At 35.8% G+C, this 27,635-nt stretch overlaps 1 protein-coding gene across 6 annotated transcripts in view; it reads right to left on the reverse strand.

The window, feature by feature from the left end:
- Positions 1–27,635, reverse strand: part of mpped1 (metallophosphoesterase domain containing 1) — a 52,348-nt gene that overhangs the window by 14,698 nt on the left and 10,015 nt on the right. For all 6 annotated transcript variants that reach the window (XR_015482579.2, XR_015482585.2, XR_015482582.2 and 3 more), the window contains exon 4: positions 16,745–16,970. Coding sequence is in view for 2 of the 6 variants with exons in the window: in XM_087248015.2 (XP_087104141.2) it covers positions 16,745–16,970 (226 nt within the window). In the remaining 4 variants the exon portion in view is untranslated. The remainder of the gene's footprint in view (positions 1–16,744; positions 16,971–27,635) is intronic.

Raw genomic sequence — 27,635 nt, forward strand, 5'->3', positions numbered from 1 at the left:
ACTTTTGGAATATAAGCAAATAATTATACCTAGAAAATTAAAACTATAGTCTTTTGATTGTTTTAACGTTAAAATATTTAAATGTTAAAATCAACAACAATTTTTTTTATATGACAGTTTTTGACCTGTATTTTATGAGCAAATCCCAAAAAATTATATAACACAAAGTAAATCATGACATAATGAGCCCATAGAAGTTGGTTGTAGAGGCTTTGCAGGGTGTACACTTTGCAAAGTCCTCAGTCATGCATTATAGGGGTGGCAAAGAAAAAGGCCATTAAATTCACAAGCGAAGCAGCAAAGAAGGCTACAAGGTGGCTTAGGATTAAGAGGGCTGATCAATGAACTGCTACTAGGGTGCAAGTTGGGACTTGATCAACACCGGCTAGATCACCTGGGTGAGAGTGACACCCAATAATCCATCACTGAGGATCTGTCCCAGTGCATCCATGAGACGTTTCTTGCATAATCATAAGACTTGCTAATAAAAATATTATTAATTAATATAATTAATAACAAAACATAAAACATTGATTATATTACCATAATATAAAACATTAAATAAAAAACAATTTAGGCGGTTGTGATTAAAATAAAATAAGATTATGAATTAGAAACCGAATTGATTAATCAAACGGACACTGCAGCTCAACATATCAGACCATGCATGCTTAACAGCTAAGCCATGGTTTCTGCTGACAATTAAGCATTAATGATAGTCTTAAGTATAAACTAAGGGCTGGATAATGACTTTGGACCCTAGGTGACCATTTCTGGTCCACTGGATCTGATGTGGACAGTCCGAAAACCAGCAGTAACAAACCCATCTGTGCAATGAGACATCTGCCCACACAGCCCGACACCTCTCTCAAACTCTCTCTCTCTCACTCACTCACACACACACACACACACACACACACACACACTGGCCTGGGTGCACAGCAGACTTCAGAACAGCTGTGTGGACTCACACTCATCAACAGGAACATTCACAGCACTGTTTAACATAATGAGCCAAGAGCACAAGTGCTGGAGAGCTGATGCACTGTTTTAGAGGAAGGGATTGTGCAAATATGACAATTCTGCCATCGTTTACTTGCCCTCATGTCGTTCCAATCCCATATGACCTTTTTTGGTACAGCACAACTAACATAAAAGAAGAATCTCATTAGTTAATTAGCATATTCAGAATTAAATATTGACCTATCATTAAGCCCCTCCATTCAAACACAGATGAGCCAACGATAGCTGAGAACCGAATGCACAGGAACTGGAACTTCTAAATCTGTAGGTTTGATTGTCATTGAGAAACATCGAAAGATCCAAAACAATTTGATGGTGCAAACATGGTAAAACCGTTTGGATTTTTTTTAAACAGACAAAAAAGCTAAAATCCTTATTTTATTTGGAAAGTACCACATTCACAGAACTGGATGTAGGCTGACTGTCCCAAACTGTAAACTCTTTTTCACTGATCAAACATTTTTTATGATTCCCCGACAGAGTAATCCTGAAGCTCTTAAGACATTTCAACTGCTGAAAAAAATACTTAATGATTATTATTACCAAATATTATAAAGTATATTTATTTATTCATTCATTTATTTTCCTTCAGCTTAGTCTCCATTTCAGAGTTCGCTAAAGCGGAATGAACCACCACCTATTCTGGCATATGTTTTGGTTTATGCAATTAGCCTATAGTCTTTGGACCTATAGAGCATCTCTTTGGACTGTGGGGGATATCCACGCCAACACAGGGAGAACATGAAAACTCAGAAATGCTAACTGGACACGAACCAGCAACCTTCTTGCTGTAAGGCAATAGTGCTAACCACTGAGCCACCATTATGAAGTATAACAATTATTAAAAAGTATAACTCTGTATTCCCCTGTTTAATCAATAAAAAAAACTAGCTTGCACTATTCATTCAATTATTTACTTTTCGGCTTAGTCCTTTTTTTAATCTGGAGTTGCCACAGCGGAATGAGCCAACAACTTATCCAGCATATGTGGATATAGCTACAACCCATCACTGGGAAACACCCATACACTCTTATTCACACACATACACTCTGGACAATTTTAGCTTACCCAATTCACCTGTACTCTTTTGACTTGTAGGGGAAACCGGAGCACCCGGAAGAAACCCAGGCGAACACGGGGAGAACATGCAAACTCCACACTGAAATGCCAACTAACCCAGCCGGGGCTCGAGCCAGCGACCTTCTTGCTGTGAGGAGACCACACTACCTACTGTTCCACCGTGTTGCCTAGCTTACACTAATATTAGCTAAAGTTATCAATGAGTTAAATGCATCTTTAATCTGTCCCTGCTTTACATTAGGGTTGATCCCGAATTTTGTCGTCTCAGATCGTGACAACTCACTCAAAAAATGTATTTGCTGCTTGTTTAAACTATGAAAAATTAAATGAAACACAATTCTTGAGATCTTTTGGGACAACTTAACTGTTTTATGTTTTTCTTCTTGTCGGCTTAGTCCCTTTATTAATCCGGGGTCGCCACAGCGAAATCAACTGCCAACTTATCCAGCAAGTTTTTACGCAGCAGATGCCCTTCCAGCCGCAACCCATCTCTGGAAAACATTTACACACACCTTCACACACTATGGCCAATTTAGCCTACCCAATTCACCTGTACCACATGTCTTTGGACTGTGGGGGAAACCGGAGCACCCGGAGGAAAGCACCACGCGAAGGCAGGGAGAACATGCAAACTCCACACAGAAACGCCAACTGAGCCAAGGCTCGAACCAGCGACCCAGCGACCTTCTTGCTGTGAGGCGACAGCACTACCTACTGCGCCACTGCCTCGCCCCTGTTTTTGCAATTGATTTGTGTTGGGACAGCATGAATGTATTGTGTGGGACCCTGCATTTATTACAGTGTGTAATATACAGTATAACCTTGCTTCCAAATCAATCTTATTATGCACCATATTTACTTAAAAATTTTTATATATTCTCCATGGCATATATTAATCCCACATGAATGCTTCTTGATCAGTTCCAGCTGTGTACAAAATGTGTCAAACATCTTGGGACAATTTTTTTTTCACACTGACAGCTGCTAAAGAAAGACAGTTAGCAACAGTAACTAAGGGGGGCGGGGCTTACCAATAGGTCAATTGTTTTTTTTTTGCGAGACACACCAATGTAAATTAACAACATCAAATCTGACATATGCCAAATTTAAATATGCACAAGCTACTTTAATGTGCTGTACCTTGGAAAGAGTAAGTCATGTTGAAATTGAACGACGGTGAGTAAATTTGTTTTGCCTTTAAAGTCCGTCCATGCATTCTTAAAAGCAGTTCTTAAGCAGTTTGGATGCATGAATAAAGACCTCTGCGTCTGCAAAGCTACATTCAGCATTCCTTTTGAAATATCAAGTTTAATAAATGCTTACTGCAAGTATAAAAAAACCTCAGTGGACAACATCTGCAGAGAAGCTGTCTGTAAGTTCATGTGTTTCTGAGTTATAGACGAAGAATAATAACAATTGGGAGAAATACTTAAATAATACTCAGTTAATCAAGATGAAGAAGACAGGAATACAAGACAAAGTGTAACAGGATAATAAGAAATAAATGAAGTGGAAGAAAATGAGAAAAATGTGTGTTTTTCATACAATAAGAAACTGTCTGGCGTTTTTTTAACATTCAGAAGTCTTTAAATATTTGCTGATGCTGGTGAGGAAATTAATTATGAATAAATGGGTTGTGACAGACCACCTCTTGTCAAGGACTGGATAATCCTGATTAAAAAAACATATCTATGGAAAAGATGGGAAATATATTAAAAGGAAAATTCAAGTAATTTCAGAAGCTGTGGGAAATTCCTTTGACCTGTCTTGGCATTGATTGTACACTCACCGGCCACTTTATTAGGTACAGCTTACTAGTACTGGGTTGGACCCCCTTTTGTCTTTAGAACCACCTTAATCCTTTGTGGCAGAGATTCAACAAGGTACTGGAAATTTTCCTCAGAGATTTTGCCCCATATTGACATGATAGCATCACACAGTTTCTGCAGATTTGTCAGCTGCATATCCATGATGCTAATCCCCTGTTCCACAACATCCCAAAAGTGCTCTATTGGATTGATATCTGGTGACTGTGCAGGCCATTTGAGTACAGTGAACTCATTGTTATGTTCAAGACATTGTCCCAACACAAATTGATTAGGCTGTTCATACAAATTGAACATAAAGCAATTAAGTTGCCCCCAAAAATCTCAAGAGTTGTGTTGTTATAGCTCATAATAAAAAAGTAGATTGAACAAGCAGCAAAAAATTATTTAGGTAAAAATGTAAATACACCTTTTAAACAAGTGGAGAGTGAGTAATTTAAAATTTTTGGCGAAATATCCTTTTAAGTCAAAATTACTGTTGTAGGTAATCAGTACATTGTCATTATATTGTTAAATAAGAGGGACATTTCTTTTAAAAACATCACTATTAGATCACAGTAACCTTTTTTAAAGTATTGCAAACATCTTCGCTATATCGTTTGATACTGTTCTATATCCTTGAGCAAAAACAGAACAAAAAAAGAGAAAGAAAATCTGAATATTACTATTTGTGCAACAGGCCTTTAAAGTACAAAGCACAGGGCGTCTGGAGATACTTCACCGAACGATTACTTGTGTTTCTTCCGTCGGGTCCCTTGGCTTTGTCTCTCGTCCTTCTTCCGGAAGGATTTTAGGAGTGCTGAGAGATAGATATGTGCGACTCAAACAGACATTGTGCTAATGAGCTCCCTCTGGAAGCCCTCGAACACTCTGTCATACGTTGTAATTGCGTTGGCAATACGTTAACTTGTGTGCTATAGTGGTTTGTATGGTGTGGTGGAGGTGGACGAAGTAGAGGATGGATGAATGAGGAAAAAAACTGAGGCTGTGTGTGAGAGAGAGAGAGAGAGAGACATCGCCAGGCAGCTCTAGTCTGAACTGTGAGGAGCAGGTGCAGGACAGCAGCACCAGTGCGTGTGTGTGTCTATGTAAATGAGTGTGAATGACCGTTTGTGTGTGTGTGTGAGTGTGTGTGTGAGAGACTGTCATATGGAGCGCCTTGGAGGGATGCAAAGCTATTGCCTTCTGTTTAATGAACACACACACACATGCAAGGTGAACCGGTCAGGTCAGAGAAACTTACTCCTGCTGTGTTAATGCTCTTTGTTGGCTTCCCAGCACGGCCTTTCTGCTCAGCTCAGAGATGCGGTTCACAAAGTGATACGGTTGCATTTTTGTGCATTTTTCTGCCTCAAATTTCCCATCTGAAACTTTGAGTGAGATCCTGCACCCGCTTCGAATGTTATCACTCGATTGAATGGGTGTTATCAGTGGTTATCAGCTGATATATCTGGGCCAATAGGGGACTTCTGCATCTACTGGTAGGCTCAAAAGGCTTTGATCATCCATCCACATGGCTAATCATCTATACCAGTGGTTCTCAAACTAAGGTGCGTGTACCACTAGTGGTACGCGGGCTTTCTTCTAGGGGTATGCAGAGAAATTAAATATGTAATATGTAAATGCTATATATTTAAAAATCTACCAAAAAGGATTTATATATAAATATGATGACATATAGCCTATATTTATAAGGTCCAGGCAACATTTCCAGGTGTTAATAAATAGGCTACTATATGTTAATACTTTACATTTAAGTACATTTTTTTTTTTACTTTTTAAAAACCGTAACCTACCATTTTTAACTTTTATAAGCACATTTTAATTTGTTGACGTTTTTATTTATTTATTTTTTATTTTTTCATAAGCACAGTAAAGTGTTAATATTCAAAGCAGAAGATCCCTACAGGCCCATTTCTATCAGCTGATAACGACTGATAACCAAAGGAAACCCACGCCAACTGATCCAGCTGGGACTCAAACCAGCGACCTTCTTGCTGTGAGGAGCCACAAATGTAAGTTTATATATATTTTATTTTTCAGTTAACATTTATTTAATTTCAAAAACAAAGTTTAGTTTTACAAATAATTTTTTTTACTATAATGACCCTGCTTTAAAACAAAAAATAACATGATGAAAAAGAGATTAATACTTTGAAGCATAAAAAAAAGAGGATTATAAATATGTCTTTAAAGCGGTAGCAAAATTCAATGTAAATTATTCAATATAAATAAGTGTTAATACAATAAGTGCAATAATGTGTTGCATTTTTAAAATGTTTAAAATGAGCATCATAAAATAATTTTATTGCCACCAACCATCATACCATAATCATATTTGTGCGAATGTGCGACTGTATATAGGGGAATACAATTTCTCCATCTCTAATTGGTGACAAAAACACTCGGCGCACAAGTTTTGCCACATGGTACCACATTTCATTCCTCCACAGCTGTGCGGAGAAAATAAATATCCAGTTCAGAATTGAGTTTGAGAGAGGATGTAATGAGCTGGAGAGGGAGTTAAAATGTAGAAAGCCGAGGCAAGGAAGCGCAGAAGTGGTTGTCTGGGATTGTGGCGGTGCTACTAAAAAAATCAGCGTCTAATTCCGCCTGCGAAACTGCTGGACATTTTTTTTCCTCCCTCTTTCCTCTCTTTTCCACAGAGTGATAGTTGCCGTAGCAACCGTGGCAAATCTTCCTTTTCTCAAACAGATGTCCCATTTAGTTGGAAATTAGAATGTGTAAAAACCCAGGAGACTCAAATTATTTCCAAGTTCTCCGGGAGGAGGGAGCCGGAGAAGAAAAGAGGAGCGCCGAAAAGAAAAGGAGTGGCGAGGGAAGGAGAGAAAAAAAAAGAGGAAAAGAGGGAGAGAGAGAGAGGGTTACATATCCTCCTCCTCAGGAAGTGTGAAAGTGTGTTGATTAGCCATCGCTGTGGGGCAGCTAATTCTGACGCCCGACCACACGCCACCGCCAGCAGCCGGAAAAAGACACAAGAGAAGGAGGACAAGATGAATACAGGATGGGTACCAACTATTGTACGGTCCGTCTTTCACTTAATTTGCTGTATAATTTATTCTCGGAATCATTTTTTTTCCATTTACGTCACAGACTGCGGCTGATAAAGCGGGTTGATGTTATGGAGAAGGACGGAGATAAAGTGATTTATCTCGCTGTTTGCAAGTAAACAAATTCAGTGTTTATGAGGATGTAAAGAAATTCCCAAGAGCTGAAGGCGCTCGCATATGTGCGAAGACACAAATGAGGAGCTTTTGCCTTGGAGACCAATTTACAGGTAACATCCAGTCAAGACGTGAAGCCCCACATTCGGATGCTTTTAATAAAAAAAGTTTCGTCTTTCCTGACGCTTTTCCAGACAGAGTGATTGACATTTAGATAACAGGCTTGAAAAGGCTTGCGCACACATAAATGTCTGGTCTGGACCTTGAAGGCCTTTGATTCACATCAGTGTTCCCCAATGGATTCAACTGTAGAGCAAAGCATCATGCTATAGCTTAACCCTGACAGCAATGCTCAAAGTTCCCTTTTTTTGGTATCAGTGTCAGAGATTAAAAAGCATGCAATAAATTGCCACACATTTAAAAAGTGCTTTTAAAAACATACAAATCAATAAAACTATCTACCTATCTATGTCGGTCGGTCGGTAGGTCTGTCTGTCTGTCTGTCAAATAATTTTGCAGAAAATGCAAATACATTATAACTCCATCCTCCTTTTTGTGAAAGAAAGAAAGAAAGAAAGAAAGAGAGAAAGAAAGAAAGAAAGAAAGAAAGAAAGAAAGAAAGAAAGAAAGAAAGAAAGAAAGAAAGAAAGAAAGAAAGAAAGAAAGAAAGAAAGAAAGAAAGAAAGAAAGATGAAGAGGTTAAAAAATATTTGGGTAAAAATCTGTTTTGTATTAGAATAATGTGGTAACTTTTTAAAGAATTTTACCGAAACCCAACTTCCACCTTACTAATTATTAAAAAATAGCGACTTCATAGTTTATTAAGCTAGAAATGTTAGTTTATGGTTTGTTAAAACTGTGATTGTGACCTAAACTAAAGTGATACCTAGATTTTGTTCCGACTAGGGTTTCTGCAGGTTTCACCAAGTCAAATATAAGGCTGAAGACCTTTTTAAGAGCAGGAAGAATGAAATTAAGACTAATATACTATAGGGCTAAATTCTAAGGATTTTTTAATTGTCCCATAAAAAAACTAATTCGACTTAGTTATTTCTTAGCCACATATTTTAAATAATGTGCCAAAACAAGCAGACCCTAGTTGTATACAAAAAATGTAGAAATTATGTATGCACAACAGACTGTTATAATATTAGTTACAAATATAATTTTGCTAAAAGTTTTATTGAGATGCATTGTTGTTGATTGGATGTGTGTTGAATTGATTGGGTGGCTTTAAATAAACAAAGCAAAATTAAGACCTGTTTGAAATTATTTAAGACCTACAAGACAAAATTACATTGAATTTAAGACTTTAAAATAAAAAAAATTAAATTTAATTGAAAATTAAACTAAAATTTTGTTTGAAATATAGGACATATTAAGACTTTTTGGACCGTGTAAATACCCTGTCTGACACTATTCAGTAACTGCATAAGCAATACTATTTAGAAAGTTTAAGAGGACTAATTTTCTAAGTTTGACCTTTTCCCTAATAGATCAATGGCACTTTTCCCACTTCCTTTCTACCAAAACAGCCTAATAAATCCATAACACTCAATGCATAACAAATTTAGGCCAAAACCATGACCAAAGCAAAAATGCCTTTAAGAAAAAAAAACAAGATCCTCCAAACCAGCTGGAACCAGACAAGGTTGAAGAAGTTCTCAGTGTCTCTCTCAAAAAAGTGTATGCGTGAGGGGTCTACATGACAGGACTAGGCCGCTCTCCCTCAGGCATCTCTGATGTTAATTGAGGAGCTCCTCCTGTGGCCAGCCCTACATAGCCGAAGCGCTGAGCTGCTTTTCCCCAATGGGAGACACAACTGATACTGTACTAATCTCTCCTCTCTTCTCAAATCACTCTCCACATCAGCCGCCACTTTAATTATTTCACACAGACGCGTAGACAAGGTCAAGCAGTTAAACGCGCTATTTTATATATATCCACCAGCACCTCTCCATCATTAGACTCAGTTCCTCCTCTCTTCTTTTTTTAATCATCCGCTTCGTCCAAATGAAGGGTCGTTCATTATCGTCTCGTGCCGCGTCCCTTCATCAGTGAAGAGGAGTCATCAAACACAGGTAAAGCACAAGAGCAAACGCACATCCTCTCTGTCTTTCACTTTACTTTTTCTTTTCCTTTTTTTTTGTTTTGATGAGCTTCTTTAATTGGGCCACTACAGAGGAGAAGCAAATCCTCAATAATTAAAAAATCTAATTACGGAGTCTTTTGCATCTCTGGCATTAATTATTCCTCGTGGAGTCACTGGATAGCGCACATTTCTTCTATTTTCATTTCACTTTTAGTTCGGAGGGGAAAAAAGTCTGTTTGCTCCTTTATGCTTTATCCCCTCCTTTTTTCACATCCTCTTCTCCTTCTCCTCCTCTTTGCATTTTTGTCAAGATAAACTTTTTGATGGCTGTCACCGATCTTACTTCATTAAAAACACTTGTTCAATCCAACATTTGTATATTAGTGGGACTAAACTCAAAGAATAGGGATTATGATCAAGATTTAGAACGTTCTTATTTCTTTATTATATTATATTATTTAAATATCAAGTTTTGTAATTTAGAGCAACTTATCTTTCTTCACATGAATCTCCTACTAGGATTCTACTTTAAAGAAAATTGAGAAAATAAATTTTTGAGCAGTGTAAATGATTTACAAAATGACAAAATGACACTTAAAAGTTTATTAAATATTAATAACAATACTATTAAAAGTCATTTATACATATGTAAAAGTTACCCTACTAAGTAAGGTCCGTCCATTTTACGACAGCTAAATAAATGTTTACAATTTTGATCGTTAATAAACAAATGTTTGCCTCAATGGAGTATTCATCCATCTTACCTAATATATTACACATATACAATTCAATGAATTACATACTGAAATACTTTTTAGAAGTGTTTTTAGTGTTGTAAAATTGTTTTTAGAAGTGCAACCTCATTAGTCCATAAATGCAATACCAAAACTTCTAGGTTAACATATTTTGCATGACACCAGGCACATGTAGTCATGCAAAGCTACATATACTGTATATGTTAGCAGCCAGGTGTTTAAGAACACTGATGCTGATCATCTGTCTTTGCTTATAGATGTCCCGCTGTGCTGAATATCAGTGTAAAAAGTCCCCTGCTGCCCCTCAGAGCAAGACAGACTGAATGTGACTGACAAAAACGCTTTACACGTAATCTCTCATTTTTAATTATCTAGTCTAAAATGCAGAAACACAGACAGCAAAGTTATGTCTATGCCATGGCCTAGTGGACAGCAGAATATAAAAATAAAATGATAAATATATCAAATACAGTATATTAAATAAAGCACATTAGCATGCATATAAAATCCAAAATAAATATCTAGATCATTCTTTTTCTACAGTTTTGTTATTTATATTAGGTTAGCCACATGATTTATATATATCCGTTGAAACTCTAGATGAAATGAGACTTTTTCCCCCTCAGAAACAAGTCCTACTTTCATAGTCTTAAAGAAATCTAATTTACATTTTCTTCCTATGTATAGTCATGCAGTGTTACAAATTTATTTTACAGTGCATAATTCTGTTATAAAACTCCAGTATGAATTCAGTTTCGTTCCTTGTAATTTTCTGTGCATTTTATTTTGTATTGCTGTAACTCAGGGGTGCCCAAATTTATCTTACAAAGGGCCAAAAACCAAACTTGATTGAGGCTAGTGGGACGAAGGTAACTATAGGTGGGGCAATTTACCCTGGGGAATTTCCTCATTTATTTAATAATGTTTATAGATGACTAAAAAACATTGCTTTATTAACTAATAGTATTTTTTACATTGTACAATGAACTTATTACAGTAAAAACAAAACAATCTAATTCATAACAGAATTACACTAGTTTTTGTCTTGATTTGCTTGCCGATGTGTTCTGCATAGTCATCTGTCGAGTGAGATTATTTACATTTTTTAAATCAGATGCATTTACATTTGATTGAAACATTTAAGTTCAGTTTTTTTTGTAGTTTAGCAATAAAACAAACAAAAAGTTGACGTCAAATTAGAATTGACACTTTTCATTAATTAAATCAGCAATACTGTTCAGAAAGTTCAAGAGAACTAATTTTCTAAGTTTGACCTTTTCCCTATTAGATCGATGGCACTTATTACACTTCCTCACTACCAAAACAGCCTCTTAAATCTATAACACTTATTGCATAACAAATTTAGGCCAAAACCATGACTAAAGCATGGTAAATACATGTGAGGCATTTTACCATGAGGAATTTCCTTATTTATTTAATAATGTTTAAAGATGACTAGAAAACATTGCTTTATATTAACTAATACAGTATTTTTTTTTTTACATTGATGAACTTATTATAGTAAAAACTATCTAAATTATAATAGAATTAGACTAATTCTTGTCTTGATTTTCTTGCCGATGTGTTCTGCATAGTCCTCTATTCATCGAGTGAGTTTTTTTTTTACATTTTTTTTTTACAAATTTGATTGAAACATTTAATTTCAGGGTTTATTTTTTGTAGCTCAGCAATAAAACAAACAAAAATGTAACATCAAATTAGAAATGACGATCTCTGTATTAAAGGCATTCACCTCAACCTTCTCCATCATACTCATTCTCCTCTCAGATGGGACGGTGGGCCAAATCAAAGGTAACAATAGGCCAACTTTGGCCCACGGGCCCTACTTTAGGCTTCTCTGCTATAACTTCTTGTGCTATTGCCTTCCTTGGGTTAATTAAATGTTGTGAGCCTCATTTTCAACAATAAAATGATTCAGCTAAATGGCTAATTGCCATTTTTCAATTGCTATGTGTTACTGCACAATATGCATTGCAACAAATGTTGTTCTGATATTATCAAATAATATAGCATTGTGTCATACTGCAATCTGCCATTGCTTGACATCATGCAAACTACCCAAATCAAAAATAAAAACGCCAGAAATGTCGCTTCACTCAATGCACACAAAACAATCTCCTCATTTATTAATGAAAAAGGAAACTTTACTTTAATCTCCTGAGTTTAAATGCACTTTTCTCAATTATCTTCTTTACAGCCGGTGCATAAACATCAAACTAGCAGCTTTCCACCGTCGCTCCCCCCCGCAGGGCACACAGGATGTGTTTGTGTTCACCAAGCATCATCATGACTTGTCACCGCGGCTGTGAGTAACTGTCCATACGAGCGCATACACGGTATATGTGGGAAAGTTTAAGCCGTGTGTGTATATGTGTGTGTCTAGCTCAGAGCGATATGTGCTGTTGGTCCTACACGTTGTTTGTGCTTCACGCGCTTCTGAAAGGGACAGCCATCCTTAATACTTCATCCACCCACACCGGCATCACACACACACACGCACGCACGCACACAAATAGGCACAAACACACCACGCGTCTCTGCATTTGCAGATCGGCGGATGACAAATGACTTGTAAACTTGCATTAGCGTCAGCAGAACAGAAAAACACACCACATGTTTGCCCCATGCAGTTCTTTTCATTCCAGAATCACCGCATGACAAATAGTCAGGATTTAGGAAAGAATGCAGCGTGCCAAGATCTCATTTAGTCCGGTGGAGGAGAGAATGTGTGCGCAAAACATGCAGATTACCAATAGGGATGAGTCCAACAGCCGACTAGTTGATTAAAAGAGCTTGACTAGTCTCAGATGCTCTCATTCATTATGATTTCCTTTCTAATGTGGGTTTTCAGTACATGTACTCAAATCTGCATGTAAAAAATCCTATAAAGGTCTAAATGTGCACTGTTTTTCTGACAGCGAAGATAAAGAGGAAAAAACTTAAGCTAAAAGAGATGAAGATGTTCCCAAAGGTGCTCTGTTGGAATGAGATTTGGTGACCGTGGAGTCCGTATGACCATTCAGTGTAAACCTTAGAGACAGCTGTGCATGAGAATCTCATCAGCAGTTTCTAAAATACCCATATGGCATCTCAAACTATGCCACGGTCAAAAGAACTCAAATCACCTTTCTTCCCTACTCTGATGCTTGGTTTTGACTTCAGCAGATCATCTTCAGCACCTTAAACTTAATGCAGAGTTGCTGCCATGTGGTTAGTTGATTAGATATTTGCATTAATGAGCAGTTGATAATAATAAAGTGGGAGGAGAGTGTAAATCCAGTTCAAAAAAGCCTTCTATATTCTGTCTGCATAGGCAGCTACCTTCTAACAGCATCTCAAAGGCATAAATCATCCAAAAATGAGAAATAAGCCATCATTTTCCCATCCTGGTGGTGAATAAATTATGAATGGGAATTATCTGTGGTTCTCAGCTGATAGATATTGGCCAGTAGGTGCCTTCTGTGTCAACTGGTAGTCTCAGAAGGCTGTAATTACCTATCTACATGGTTAATCAGCTATACTAATAAAGAAGACTCCAGATCCAGATCTGTTTTTAGATTACTGTTTGAGTTGGATTTATAGTTGGGGTAGGAGTAGAAATTAATAAAATACAATTAATGTGAAATTTAATAAATAATATAATTAATTATTGTGGTTAATTAGCTATACTAATAGAGAAGACTTCAGATCCAGATCTATTTTTACATTACAGTGATGCTTTAGTTTAGGGTTGGGGTAGACATTAATTAAATACAATTAATGAGAAATTAAATGAATACTTTTAATAATTCTCGTTAACTTCCGGTAGCAGCCGTATGTAATCTATAGATGATTACCATGTGGATGGATGATAACAGCCTTCTGAGCCTACCAGTAGGCGCAGAAGGCCCCTACTGGCCCATATCTATCAGCTGATAACCACTATTAACGGCCATTTAATTAAGTGACAACATTCGAATCAGCTGTACTAAGATATCAATATAATGTAAATAAATTGCAAACAGATTTAGCTTTTTTTGGATACAAAATCATAAAATGGCCCCATGTGGCACATGGCATGTATTCCAACAGTTATGGTGTTTACAAAAGGGTGTAGTAAAAACCAACCCCAAATTTTTGGACTATTAACTAATGAAAATAGGCTAATAATTGAGCTTTTGGATATGAAGCGAATTTAAATTTTTAAAATCTCATGAATAATGTATTTATAAACTGTGCTGGTGAGTGGGCTTGACAAACCACCTGTAGAAACACACTCTTTCTCTCTTTCAAGAAACTAGCACTAAATACTACTTTCAGTTCTACACTAAATTGTATAATTAACACTTCTTGTGTGTATTGCCTGTTCTATTTGAATTGCTGAATTCCTCCTCAATTGTATATCACTTTAGACAAAAGCATCTGCTAAATGGTTAAATGTAAATGTAAGTGACTGATTTAAAATACCTACTATACATATGGAACCCTTCAGATTTTTTATATTCATTCTGGGATTTACTTCTATGGTAGAATATTAGAAATTGCACTAAAGGAGGCATAGTAATCAGTAATATATCTGCCTTAATAGATGGCTTTGTTAAGTTAGCAAGAGATGAAGACGCAGAAAAAGTAGAGATAAAGTGATAGAGAGATGGTGGAGTGTACTGAGTGATGCAGCGCTGCACAGATCATCAGCATTGCAGCCACAAAATCACAATAAAGATGAGAGTTTTGCCAGTGTGGTGCAGCATCTTTAACTCTGGGAGGAGAGAAATGAGCGTAGGACTAGACGAACTGACAGAAAGAAAGAGACGATGATAAAAGATAAACAGAAAGCTTTCTGTCCATCTTCTCCTATGGCGAAAGGCTATTACTAGATCTCAGCAGTGCTTACGTTTTATTAGACCCGCATGGTGTAAACACACATATGCACAAGCATGCTGGCACGAGATGAGGATTTCTGTCAGGACATAACAGAGTGGATTAATGCTAGATGGTTTAATCTAGCTTGTGAGTTCATGACTGTTGTAAACACATCAGCTTGACAAGCCGCATGCACGCATAAATAAACACTTATCAACCTTGATGTTGTAAGGGCTTCCTGTGAGTTTTGCTGTAGCTGCCTGTCAGTAAACACACCTTAGATGGGCCACACACACACACAAACAAACTTTCATTATTTGGGCTTGATTTAAAACCAAACTCTAGCCACATCTTAAAAAGAAAACCCTTTTAAACAAATACTATTAGTTAGTTAAAACAACTGTGCTCAACATAAATGAGTACACCCCATTTGGAAAATGGTTATTTTTTTCCATTTCTCAGTGAACATAGGTAACATATTTGGTTGCAATTGAACAAAACAAATTTCTTAAATGAATATATTCATAAATATAATATTTTAGTCACCAAACGTCTTCATAAATAGAAAAATTATTGTTATTGGACACTTAAATATCAGGACAATAATAAATACTAACAAATATTACAAGAGTAACAAATAATGCTATAATAAATTATTTGTATAACTCATAATAATAATTATGTATAATACTACTATAATAAAGCATTGTGAATTATTATTAATATTGCAAACTCTGGCATTTTTATGATATATTTTTAGGCTCACATAGAATCTGCGCGCATAGAAATCCACAAATTTTTAACCCATCATTGAGTTTATTTATTCAGTTGTGTAAATGTGTATAAATTTAGATTTATCTTAATTTAAAAATAATTTCAGTAACATTATTGACAAATATAAAATTGTTCATTTGATTTATTTATGATACAGTTTATATATTTATAATATATTTCTTTTAGTAGAAATATATAATAAAAGAGACTTGATTTGTTTACCAATCAAGTAGATGTAATTGGATTTGCATTGTTAACATTAAATACAAGTTTAAAACATATTATTCTATATTTCAAATATTAAGTTTTTAGTTCTGCTACAACCAAAATCATTCCGCATAAATCCGCAGATTTTTTACAAAATTCTGAGCAGAAATAGCAAAAAAATGTCCGCAGAGTCTGTCTGTCCCTTCTAATTATTAAGCTTTGCTTTTACTGAATAATCCTTGTTCTTCGTCTGACAGATTACACTTTTATGTCTTTCTTTTTCTTTTGGTTCCTTTTTAAAACTTGTTTAACACATTTAACCTGTTTTTAATGCGTTTTTTTATATACTTGTTTCTTTCATTCTTGTTTATTAAAGCACTTTGAATTGCCATTGAGTATGAAATGTGCTATAAATAAACTTGCCTTATTCACATTTATTGCATTTAATATCAAAAATATTATATATAATATCATAATAAAATCATTATATATAATATCATAAAAAATGCACAAAAGGTTTATTTTTAGTCCTATAAGAATCTGCTTTTTATTTTAGTGACACCTCCATGTGGTTTCATCACATTTGACTATTCTTATAAATCCTTGCAAGATTAGAAAGCAAACCCACACATAATGTTGTGGCCAAATTCCCTAAAATAAAAAACACCTGGCATGCATTAACAATACATCAGCGTTTATACACAGAATTCAAGGCTAAGAAGATCCAAACAAGCACACGTTTTATTCACTCACACTGGCACAGAGGTAAACTGTCGGACAAGGAAGGTTGGCAAAAGAAGTGTTAACAAAAAAAAGAGAAGAATGAGCAAAAAAAAAAAAGGAAAAGAAATGAGAAAGACTTGAGGGGGAAGGGACAACACAACAACATATGGTGGCAAACACGATGACGGGAAGACTTGAGAAAGCGAGAAACTCACCAGGGTGAGCCGTAGATGCGGAAGCCCCTGACGGTCACATCAGAGTCCTGCAGGTAGATGCAGTTGGTGAGCAGCGACTGCACGTTTTCATAGTTCTCCGGCTTGAGTTTGGAGGCTGAGGGAAAGTAGTAGAAATCCTGCTTAATCAGGTCGGCCATAAACTCCTGGTCGAACGTCAGCTCGTGGTTGCCGGCGATGACGATTTTTATCTCGTAGGGCAGAGTGCCTGAGGAAAGAGAAAGCAGCTGTTGTGATAGAGTTTGGGTAATGATACATTAACAATGCATTAAAGAGTATTGTTAGTTATAATCTTAGTTATAAATGCATGCAAATGTTCCAATGATAAGCACATACACATTTGATATTTTCAAAAGACATTGTGGTTAGTAGATAAGGACACTGCATGCATCTGATCTGTGATTAACTACCAAAATCAGCATTCACTGGAGCAATTACCATGACTTTATTTTTAGATCTGAAGATAATTGAAATTCCCTATTAAAATCAAATATTTTGAATGTGTTATATTACTTCTCCCTCACTGTGGGATCAGAGACACAAAGGTTCAACAACTCTATGCTCAGTTCAAACCTGCAACCTTAAACCTATCTGCATTGGATTTTTGCATTAATAAGCAGGACTAAAACAAAAAAAAAAGACAATAATAAAGAAGATGTCTATTTTTCTTCAAATTTATTATTTTTCGTGCTTGTTTCGCCATAATTTATAGCCACCTTGAGGCTTTGTGGTTCCCTGATCTAAATTTAGTTTCTAAATTTGTGATAATTGAGCGAAAATACTTTCAAAAATCTTCCAAAATGATTAAAAAACAAGTCAAAGATGTTAAACTGAGAGTCACTATTGGTATTTGAAACCATAATTAGCCTAAATAGTGAATATATGAACACATACGGCGAAGGGGGATGTGTAGCACTGTAAATGACAGGAGGATGAATCCTGTGGAAATCTGTGTTGGTTTCTACAGGCACAGATGCTACGTTGGCTTGCCAACAAGGTGGGCTATACCATTCTCCTGAAGGTATTAAGTTGATTTAAGAGGTTTTGTGTTTTTTGGCTAGAAGAAGTCATCACTGTAAATCAATGCAGGACTCTTAAAGGGATAGTTCACCCACAAACGATAACTTACTTAAGCGTCCCTTGTACCAAACCTGTTTGGGTTTCTTTTTTCTGTTGAACACAAACGAAGATACTTTAAAAAATTAAACCAGTAACTATTGACCTACTCATTTTTTCCTATGTATGGTTGTCAGTGGCTACTAGGTTCCAGCATTCCCAAAACAAATGCTCTAAAAGTCCACTATATGGTAATTATGTGACAAGTAAAATGTAAATGATGTAGTAAGCTTTCATTTTTGGCTGAACTATCCCTTAATTAAAATTTTTTATTATGTTCAATCTACTTAAATTCGTTACGTTAACTTAATGGATTTGTGTTGGGACAACATGAATAAACTGAGTGCAACGCTGCATTTTCTACAGTGCTGTAAAGAACTTGTATTGGACTCCTCTCCAGAATAATGAAATTAATATAGCACTTCACAATTCTGACATCCCTAAAAGTGCAAATATTATTACTCCTCATTCCATCGGCGTCTCTGTCTTTTCACGGTGCTATAAAATGTTCACCGCGCCGGGGAGCGAACCTGTCCACGCCTGACAAACACAAAGACAGTCTGTCCCCACAAATCTCCTCTCTGCAAATCGCCCCGCGGATCCGAAGGCGAAATTACGCCAAACATCTGGAAATGTTCCCTTTATTTGAAAAGTGTCATAAAAGAGATGAGAAGCGTCAGAATGTGTAAGGTTTGAGGTGTGACGGAGAGTTCAGTCAGCCTGTGTTTTGACAATTATGCAGCCAAGCGCGTCCCTGAAAAGCGGCAATTAAATTGTGGGCGGGAAGGATGTTGGATGTTGGGGGGGTGGAGGGGTGCTGGTTCTGAGGACCTACAAAAAAATGACAGAAATACACACACATACACACACATACACACACACACGGTCCCTTGCACATGCTTATGCTCAAAACGTGTGACTTAACAGCAATTTTGTCTGACACTTAACACATGCACAGCACTCTGAAATCTGCGCCCATAAGCAGAATTTTACCATCGCTGGGAGATGATCGTAAAAGTAAGACATGGACAAAAACCTAAGAGAGAGAGTTTTATGTGTGTGGCAGATGCTTCACAAGAATCAGCACAGGCGTCTTGGAGATTTAAAACCTCCTTCCAGAGGCAAATCGCTGAAATCTTTCATGGTCGCATGAAACATTTTTTGTAATGCACGTAATAAAGAAGCACTTCGCAGCTCAACCGTTCGCTTTATCGTGGTCTGATTTGATTTCAGAGAGTTCATGTCTTCTAATGCACGTCAAATCCTCTATAATTCAACATCAATTTCTCAGACACCTGTCAATAGAGCCTATTACATTATGCGGCTTAGTGCTGTGCATGGTTCCATTTCTGTTTGTGCGGTATTTCTCCATGCATAACAACTGTTTATTATTTGGTAAATATCCATGTTAAATTGAAACAATTTAAAGCTAAATAATCGATCAATATTACAAGATGTCTCAGCATTATTTCTTGTGAATATGTAATACTTATATTTTGTTTACATCAGTGGTTCTCATTGGGTCTTGCTTCAGGACTGAGAAGCTACTTTCAAAAGGGTTAAGCATGCAAAAGTAAACAAATATCTTATAAAAAATAAATTAGATTAATAAATACATTAAAAGATATATGCTTACATGCATAAATAAACAAATAAACAAACAAATGGATAGACAGATCAATTGTTAAAAACATAAGATTAATAAATAGACAATGAAGGAATGAATATGAATGAATGAAGGTGAATGAGGTGCATTGAATAAAGTAAATTGTCCATCGTGTATGTGTGAATGAGTGTGTGGATGTTTCCCAGAAGCTGTTTTGCAGCTGGAATGGCATCCACTGTGTAAAACATATGCTGGATATGTTGGCGGTTCATTCCGCTGTGGCGACCCCTGATGAATAAAGGGACTAAGCTGAAGGAAAATGATTGAATAGATGAATGAATAGTCCAATTTGAACAAGCAAACAATCGAACAAACAAACAAACAAACATAACATAACACAACATTTTTAAATAAACTAGTAGGTGAATAAATAAATAGATAAACCTAAATATACATAAATAAACTGACAAAAAGGCGCAAATATATTTAAATAAACAAACAATTATGTTGGTAAGCCTGTATATCTTACCATTATGTACATTTTATATTTAGTTGCATTGTATTTCCTTTAGCTCATGTTTTTTTTTTTCCTACTGCCCACAACCTTAATTTCAGGATCACAACCTATCATTTCTCCTTCTGTTTGTCTACATTTTCATAACAAAGTGATTTGTTAGTGTGCATCCTCGCATCCAACAAAAAAGAGAAGTATTCCATATTGTGTTTATGTTGTGCACCATCGGTTTCACATACATGTGTAGGCACTGCAAAAGTGTGAAAATCTCCCGGTGCATATGTTCATCTCCGTGCCTTTCTTTTCTCTCCTCCTCGTGCTTGCTTTCTCTCTCTCTCTCTCATATAGATTCCATAAACGGCCAGACTCCTTCAAAGGCAGAATTACACAGAGAATCACCATTTTACAATGGAGTCATTCTCTTAGAAACACAAAGCAAGAAAAAAAAGGCTTTGGAAGCAATCAATCACACAAATACAAAACGCCAGCAAGAGGGAGGATGGAAAAGACGAGCACCAAAGCTTTTGTGATGAGAAGAAGTGGGGATTGGGAAAAAAAACGAAACAAAAACACACACACACACAAAAAAAGCATGCCGATTTCAGCCTAAAATGCCTAATCTGGACACACGGATGAGTTGTTGTTATTAGTTTCTATCTTCTTGGGCCCTTTGTCTTTGATTTCAAAAGCACTTTCAAGGCGGCAATAGCTTAAATTTCACTGTGAATCTGACAGACAGCTTCTGTTCTTTTCACTTCAAAAAGAGAGCAATTAAAGTGGATGAATGCAGGCCCGTGCGTGCTCACGCAGACACAAATGTGCAGCCAGAAAAGCATGTTCAACAATTTAGACACACACACACACGTGCACAGGCACTTGCCATACAAAACGTCTTACTCATAAACATGCAACACTGGCATATGTGTGTGGATGTGCTGTGGACCATTAGATTCTGGGCTTTGGAGGTGCATAAGCCCAGAGGAAGTGTCCGGATTTGAGTGCTATTGTCATTTCTGTTCTGGTGGGTGGTCTTTGGACTTTGATGGAGCAAATCCTCCAACCTCCAAAATTCAGAGCTCATTCAAAAGGATTATGGAGCACTCTGTGTGTGTGTGTGTGTGTGTGTGTGTGTGTGTGTGTGTGTGTGTGTGTCTGTGTTTGATGCCTCAGACATTCCGCGAGACGTTTGCCACCTACGTGATGTGTGCACTTTCTTGTAAGTTGGCTGACTGAGAAAGTATCTGCCAACAAGACAACTGTGCATTTAACACATTTATTACAAATAAACTTTAATCAGGGTGCATGGTGAAATATAAATGGTCAATCACATATATTTGAGGATGCATGACATAATTTTGTCATATTTCGGCAAAAGAAAAAAACATTTCAGGTTTCAATTCTACATGTAAGACTGTTATGTTGCAGGTTATTCAGTACAGAAGCCTAATTCATGCTATTACAATACGTAAAGAGAAATATGAAGAAATCTCCTTTTCATAAGTTTACAGTTTTTTCTTTTCATCAAAGTTTTTTAAATATTTATGTTAATAAAACATCCTACTGATCCACAAATAAAGCCAGTTGTGCTTGATTAAACATCATTTTTAAGTTTATGTCGAACTTTATTCAGTGTTTTGTATCATAATAACTAAAGATGCAATCAAAATCAATCCAAAAGGGGTTTATGACGCTGATTGGTTGTTGTTTTTGAATACCGCATCTTGATTACAAGTGATTTAGCTTAATATTAGGAACGTTTATGGTAGAACTTGCATGTCTGAGAAATTATCTAAACGTTTTAATAAATGACATGAGTGGAAAACAAAATAAACTTCAAATAATATATAATAGTTTCTATTTTATGCTCAACAACTATTAATTAAACAGGACACAAGATTGTATTGAATAAAAAATGAAATCATAAAAAAAAATCATAAAAAAAAAATAATAATAAATCATCTTCAAATTACACAATTATTACACAACACTACTTTTTTTTTTCAAATTTTTGTAATGTGACACTAAATTATGTATTTCATGATGATTTCCCACATTTGACAACATTTTAGGAATTAACAGGCTGGTTTGTTTATGCTTTTAAGACTGTCTTTATAAACAACCTCTTGAAATAAAATGGCAAAAATGTTTTGCTATGGGCTACTGGTCTAGTCTAATATTAGACCTGCACAATATATTGTTTCAGCATCCATATTGCAATGTGTGCATCTGCAATAGTCACATCGCAAGATAAGCAATGTTAAGTCTGCATTATAATTGACAAGGAGCTACAGAATAATGTTTAATAACTGTATTTATACAGAATTTATACAATTTATACAAAAAAAGAAAAAAAAAAGGTTTTTTATACTTGGATTTCTTTTTCTTTTTTTCTAGTCAAAATATATACATTTTAAAGCAAAAACAAGATTATTTTATTTGCCCCCGCTGGCAGATAATTTTGCTTGTTTTAAGGAAAAACTCTTAATTTTGCTCTATTTCTTTATAAAGTAAAACAAAACAATATTTTTTACTTGATTTTAAAATTATTAGATAGTTGGACTGGAAAATAGACAAAGCAAAGTAAGAAAAGTATTTTTTGCATTGTGATTATTCAACTTCTGTACATAAATACTGTTAGACTCCCCATATCCCACTATCTTGTAAAACTGTATTTATATTGTAATATTTATTGCAGAAAAAAAATTCATTCATTTATTTTCTTTTCGGCTTAGTGCCTTTATTAATCCGGAGTCGCCACAGCGGAATGAACCGCCAGAAAAAATATATAATCGCAAAATCAGATTTTTTTCCAATATCATGCAGCCCTATCTAATATAGTCTGAACTGCTTCATACTTCAATAATGCAACCCTCCATCACAAGCAAAAGAGTCACAAAACAATTAGTGTTGAATTGAACCACTCAAACTATATAGCTCAGCAGTGGGCGGCCGTGCATTTATCTGTCTCATGTCAGAAAGTTAAGGAAGCAAAGAACAAGTCAGCTTAGTTTCAATAGATGTTTTTTTGGACTGAGTTCTGAAAAGCAGTTCGAGTTCATGTTTTCAAACGCGATTCTTTCAAAAGATTGAACTTCTCATGAAATGACCCCTTTAAAAGCATATTTGTGACATTTGATTTATTTAGTGTATGCTTCGAACTTGTTTCAACCCCTCGCTTCACCCTTCTTCCTTCTTTTTAGATCTTTTTAGTCCATAATCCTGGCTCAACGGAAAACAGTGATGCTTTGAAGAAGTGAAGTGCAGAGTCTGTCAGCCAAACAAACACAAACACACAAACAGCGGAGGTGTTCTTTGTGTTGCTTCATGTGCCCATGTGAAATGTAAACACAAAGTATTATAGCAGGCACAGCATCCGCCCATGCAAAAGATTTCAGTCTCTCACACACATATATTCATGCTTGTACTGTACAATGGTCGTCTTTGTGGGGACTTGCCACAGATTTAATTCATACTATACTTTCTGTACACTAAGCCAAAATCTACCCTTAAACCTAACCAACAAAAAAAGTTTTGCAAAATGTGGGAAATTACATTTAATCTGTATAAAAATGTCTGTACGTAACTCTAAACAAAGCTAAGAGCTAAAACAACCCATTTTTAAAAACACTTTCTCGTTATTTACTCAATTGTGGTATTCATCTTTTGAATAGTGTGCACTCTGGTCCATAAAAAATTGTAGTTTGCTTTGATCTTACTAAATCTTATTAAAAATACCTGAACAATGAGTTACATGTATAGTTCTTTTGTCTTTTATTTGCATAATATTTTAATTAGGCTTAATTGTAATAAATAAAAAAATAAGCACATACTAGTAAACAATTACTTTATTAGAATTAATAATGGTCACACTTAATTTTGATGGTCTGTTTGTTAAGTTACATTGCATCTACATGCCAACTAATTCTTATTAGATTATAAGTAGACTGTTAGGTTGGGGTTAGGGTTCGTGTAAGTTGACATGTACTTGCAAAGTTTCTTATAGTCAGTTAAATGTCTGTTGAAGAAGAAGTATCAGCAGATGTTAAGTAGACGGTCTACTAATACTCAAATGGACCATCGAAATAAAGAGTTACCTTATTAATTATTAGTATCAATGTATTTAATCTTTATTATTTAATTATATAATCTTAATTCAGTAAATAATTAATTATAATAAATTATAGTTTATTATTTGATTCTTCTATTTGTATATGTTGTAGTGGGGATATAGGTATATATTAGGGATGTTCCGATCGATTGGCCACAGATCGGTATCGGCCGATAATCACATTTCATGACTCGATCGATACTCGCTAATCTGACCTCTCATGAACCAATCACAACTGTTTGTTTACGAGTTTACAAGCAGAGGACATACAGTACAAGAACTGAAGTCTCTTTGCATATCAAAACTGACAGTTCTGCATTTTCAACAATATTGCAAGTTCATTAAAACCTGGCTGGAAATATTAGGGAAATAAAAAAATAAGTATACTTAAATATTTAATAATATAACTTATCATAATATACTTATTGCAATAAACGATAGTTTATAGACCCATTTCCTTTTAGTAAAGAAGTAATAGATTTAGTTAATGGATACAGTAGGCGTGCATTTTAGCTTCTTACGCATCAAATATGCGCCAAACTTGATTGAGCCGTGTTGAATTCTTCTATCATTTGCAATGTTTCCATTTTGCTTTGTTGATGATTTTCTTACCAATTTTTCGTCTCTGTTTTATCTATATTATTATAAAGCTGTTTCTGACCATTACATGTCACAGACAATGGTTAGAGACATGTTAAGGTAATTATATGCAACAACTTTAATTTATTCTCTTAGGTAAGGAGAGATCTCCACTTTATCATACTTGAAGGGAAAATGTGCTTTATGCATTATGAAGCTGAAAGCATCAGAATCAGTACTTGGTATCGGTCGATTACCATGACAAGTAATTGGTACTTAGCATCGACTGCAAAAATCCTGATCGGAGCATCCCAGGTACTTATATTCACATATATGTTTATGTATACTATAGTTAAAAAGAATAAACCTTGTACCTGTATCCTAGATACCTGAGGTGTATGTGTGTCTGTCTGTATGTGTGACTGGGATAAGAATAAATCAAATAAACATCAATGAAACAAAGTGATTAAAAGAAAATAAGAATGTTACCGAACAAAACAAATTACATGCCATCCACATAGACGCATAGACTCGAATCACTCAACCACAAAACCAAACAACGATTTCATCTACGTCTGAGATTGTGTTTTACACTTTAGCTGAAAATCCGTAAAGGAGTGTCAAGCTTCCTCGTTAATAATCCACAGCTAAACCTTCAGCAGAGTAAACCCATGGCAGGGTGGAAAAAAGGCAAAAAAGAAAGCTGTAGAGCTTGAAGGAAGAAAAAGGGAGAGCACATTAAAGTTTCATGACGGTTTTCTCTCCAGATACAGACCAGAGAGGGAGAGAATGGAGGGAAAACTAAAAGTTGAGAGGAGAGAGAGGGAAAAGAAAAGGGAGTGAGAAAGGTGTAAACTTTTCTCCCAAGAATCTTCCACCTCACACACTCATCTCACACAGCCCACGCAGCTGTCACATCACCATTGGGCTAATCTATTATTCATAATGTGGACAGGACAGAACAAGACGGGGAAACTACCAAACCTTTCCTGACCTGAGAGAAAGAAAGTGTATTATCTACATCAACCCAGGTCTGCACATAATGACTCCAAACTGAAAAAGCACAACAAGAAACAATGGCTCATGCTTAAAATTCAGCCTCACCTAAGGACAAATTGTCCAAAAGAGGCCTTAATCATGTTTTGCTATTCCTTTATTGTGAAAAATCTTCAAAATTAAACAGCTCACGGTCTCCCACAGAAGGGATTTATGCTATCTGACAAACAACAGATTCTGCCAACCTGACCAAAACACATCGATCAATCAGTCAGTACAGTCTGCAAGTTTATGTCACATTTAAAATATTACATACCATCGAGACACGGGGTGTTTTGAGAGAGTAACAAAAAAAAAAAACTTACAACTGCGAAATGTCTGGCTCAGTTTGTGATTGTAAGGTTGGTTTGCATCGATCTGCTTAATCATTTACATTGTCAGAATTTGGGTGTAATATAGAAAAACTAACAGTGAGTACGTTTACATGGACACCAGCAATACGATTTTAATATAATTAAGACAAATCTCTGATTAAGAGGCTATGTAAACAGCGATTTTTGTTTAATTTAATCCAATTAAGGTTATAATAGAAACTAAACAGATATCAAATTAAGAAGAGGAGTATGCCGATTTTAGTCACATTATTGATGTGCAGTACAGACATGTAAACACTGCAATCAAACTATTACTGTTGTGTATGTTTTTAACTATATTTTGCGAGAGCATAGTCTCTACACGCGGCTGTTTGACACTATTCTCTGCACCTACCGAGACAGTAAAGGACCACAGACACCTGCATCGCATAATGCAGATTTTTTTTCTCCCATACGCCATGCGGTATCTAATTCCATTTAAACAACACTCTTCCAGCTGTTCTTACTCGCATCCAATATATCATTGGTCACAGGTGGCATAAATGAAATGTTCCTGAATGAAAGTGGAAGTGCCAAACTGCAGTTAAAGTCAACAAATTAAAAAAGAAACACCCACAATAATATAAAACTCCAGAGGAAACGTGGATAGCTGGTGACACAATGACATTAATTGAATTATGTGCTATAACATGCAAAACGGGATCATGAAAGGAACATTCAAAAAGCAACTTGTGTAAACACCTTAATCATATTATTATTTTTCTCGGATAAGGACAAATAAGTCGATTACTGGTGTTTATGTTCATGATGTTCATGTAAACGTAGTCATTATTAATAAATGATTGTGTTTACAATTGCTTTAGAAGCAATTTAGAAGCTATCTTGTGATTATGGTAAGATGCTACATTTCAGACACACATTGGAAGTGTTTGGCCATCCACAATGCATTAAATCAAGCTGACCAATCAGAACATAGATTTTCATTGTAGATACTGGAACCTCAAACATAAGCTGCGTCCCAAATGGCACACTATGCACTTATGCACTATGTACTTATATACTTACATACTCAACAGCATAGTATATGTATGTAGTGTCGTCCCAAATGAAACACTAGTGTTTTTTTTTTACTAAGCGAAGAAATTCACACTGTTTCCCTGATGATGTTTGACGGCTGCCAAGTTAGCGAAATAAATGACCAAAGTACCAAATATTATCTGCCATGAATAACCACATTCACCATCGGGAGGTGGTATCATCACTCTTGTATCACCGGTCTAACAAAGCACGTCCAGGATCAGAGTTTCTCTTTAGTCCAAGTTTGTCCTGATCTTCTTGGGACGTTTCTGATGCATAAAGTGCTTGTGAGATGCTAAAACTACTAAGACCACATTTTCTTCAGGATGTATATTTTCTGTGAATGCAAACCCAATATCCAAGGATAACTGGATATGACAGTGCTAACCAGTGACCCAAGACACATACCCCTGGATAAAGTTGTTTTAGTGCAGGGATGGTCAAACTTGGTCCTGAAGGGCCAGTGTTCTGCAACGTTTAGCTCCAACCCTAATCAAACACAC

Source organism: Danio rerio, chromosome 4, assembly GCF_052040795.2.
Source record: "Danio rerio strain M-AB ecotype USA chromosome 4, GRCz13ab, whole genome shotgun sequence".
Lineage (NCBI taxonomy): Eukaryota > Metazoa > Chordata > Actinopteri > Cypriniformes > Danionidae > Danio > Danio rerio.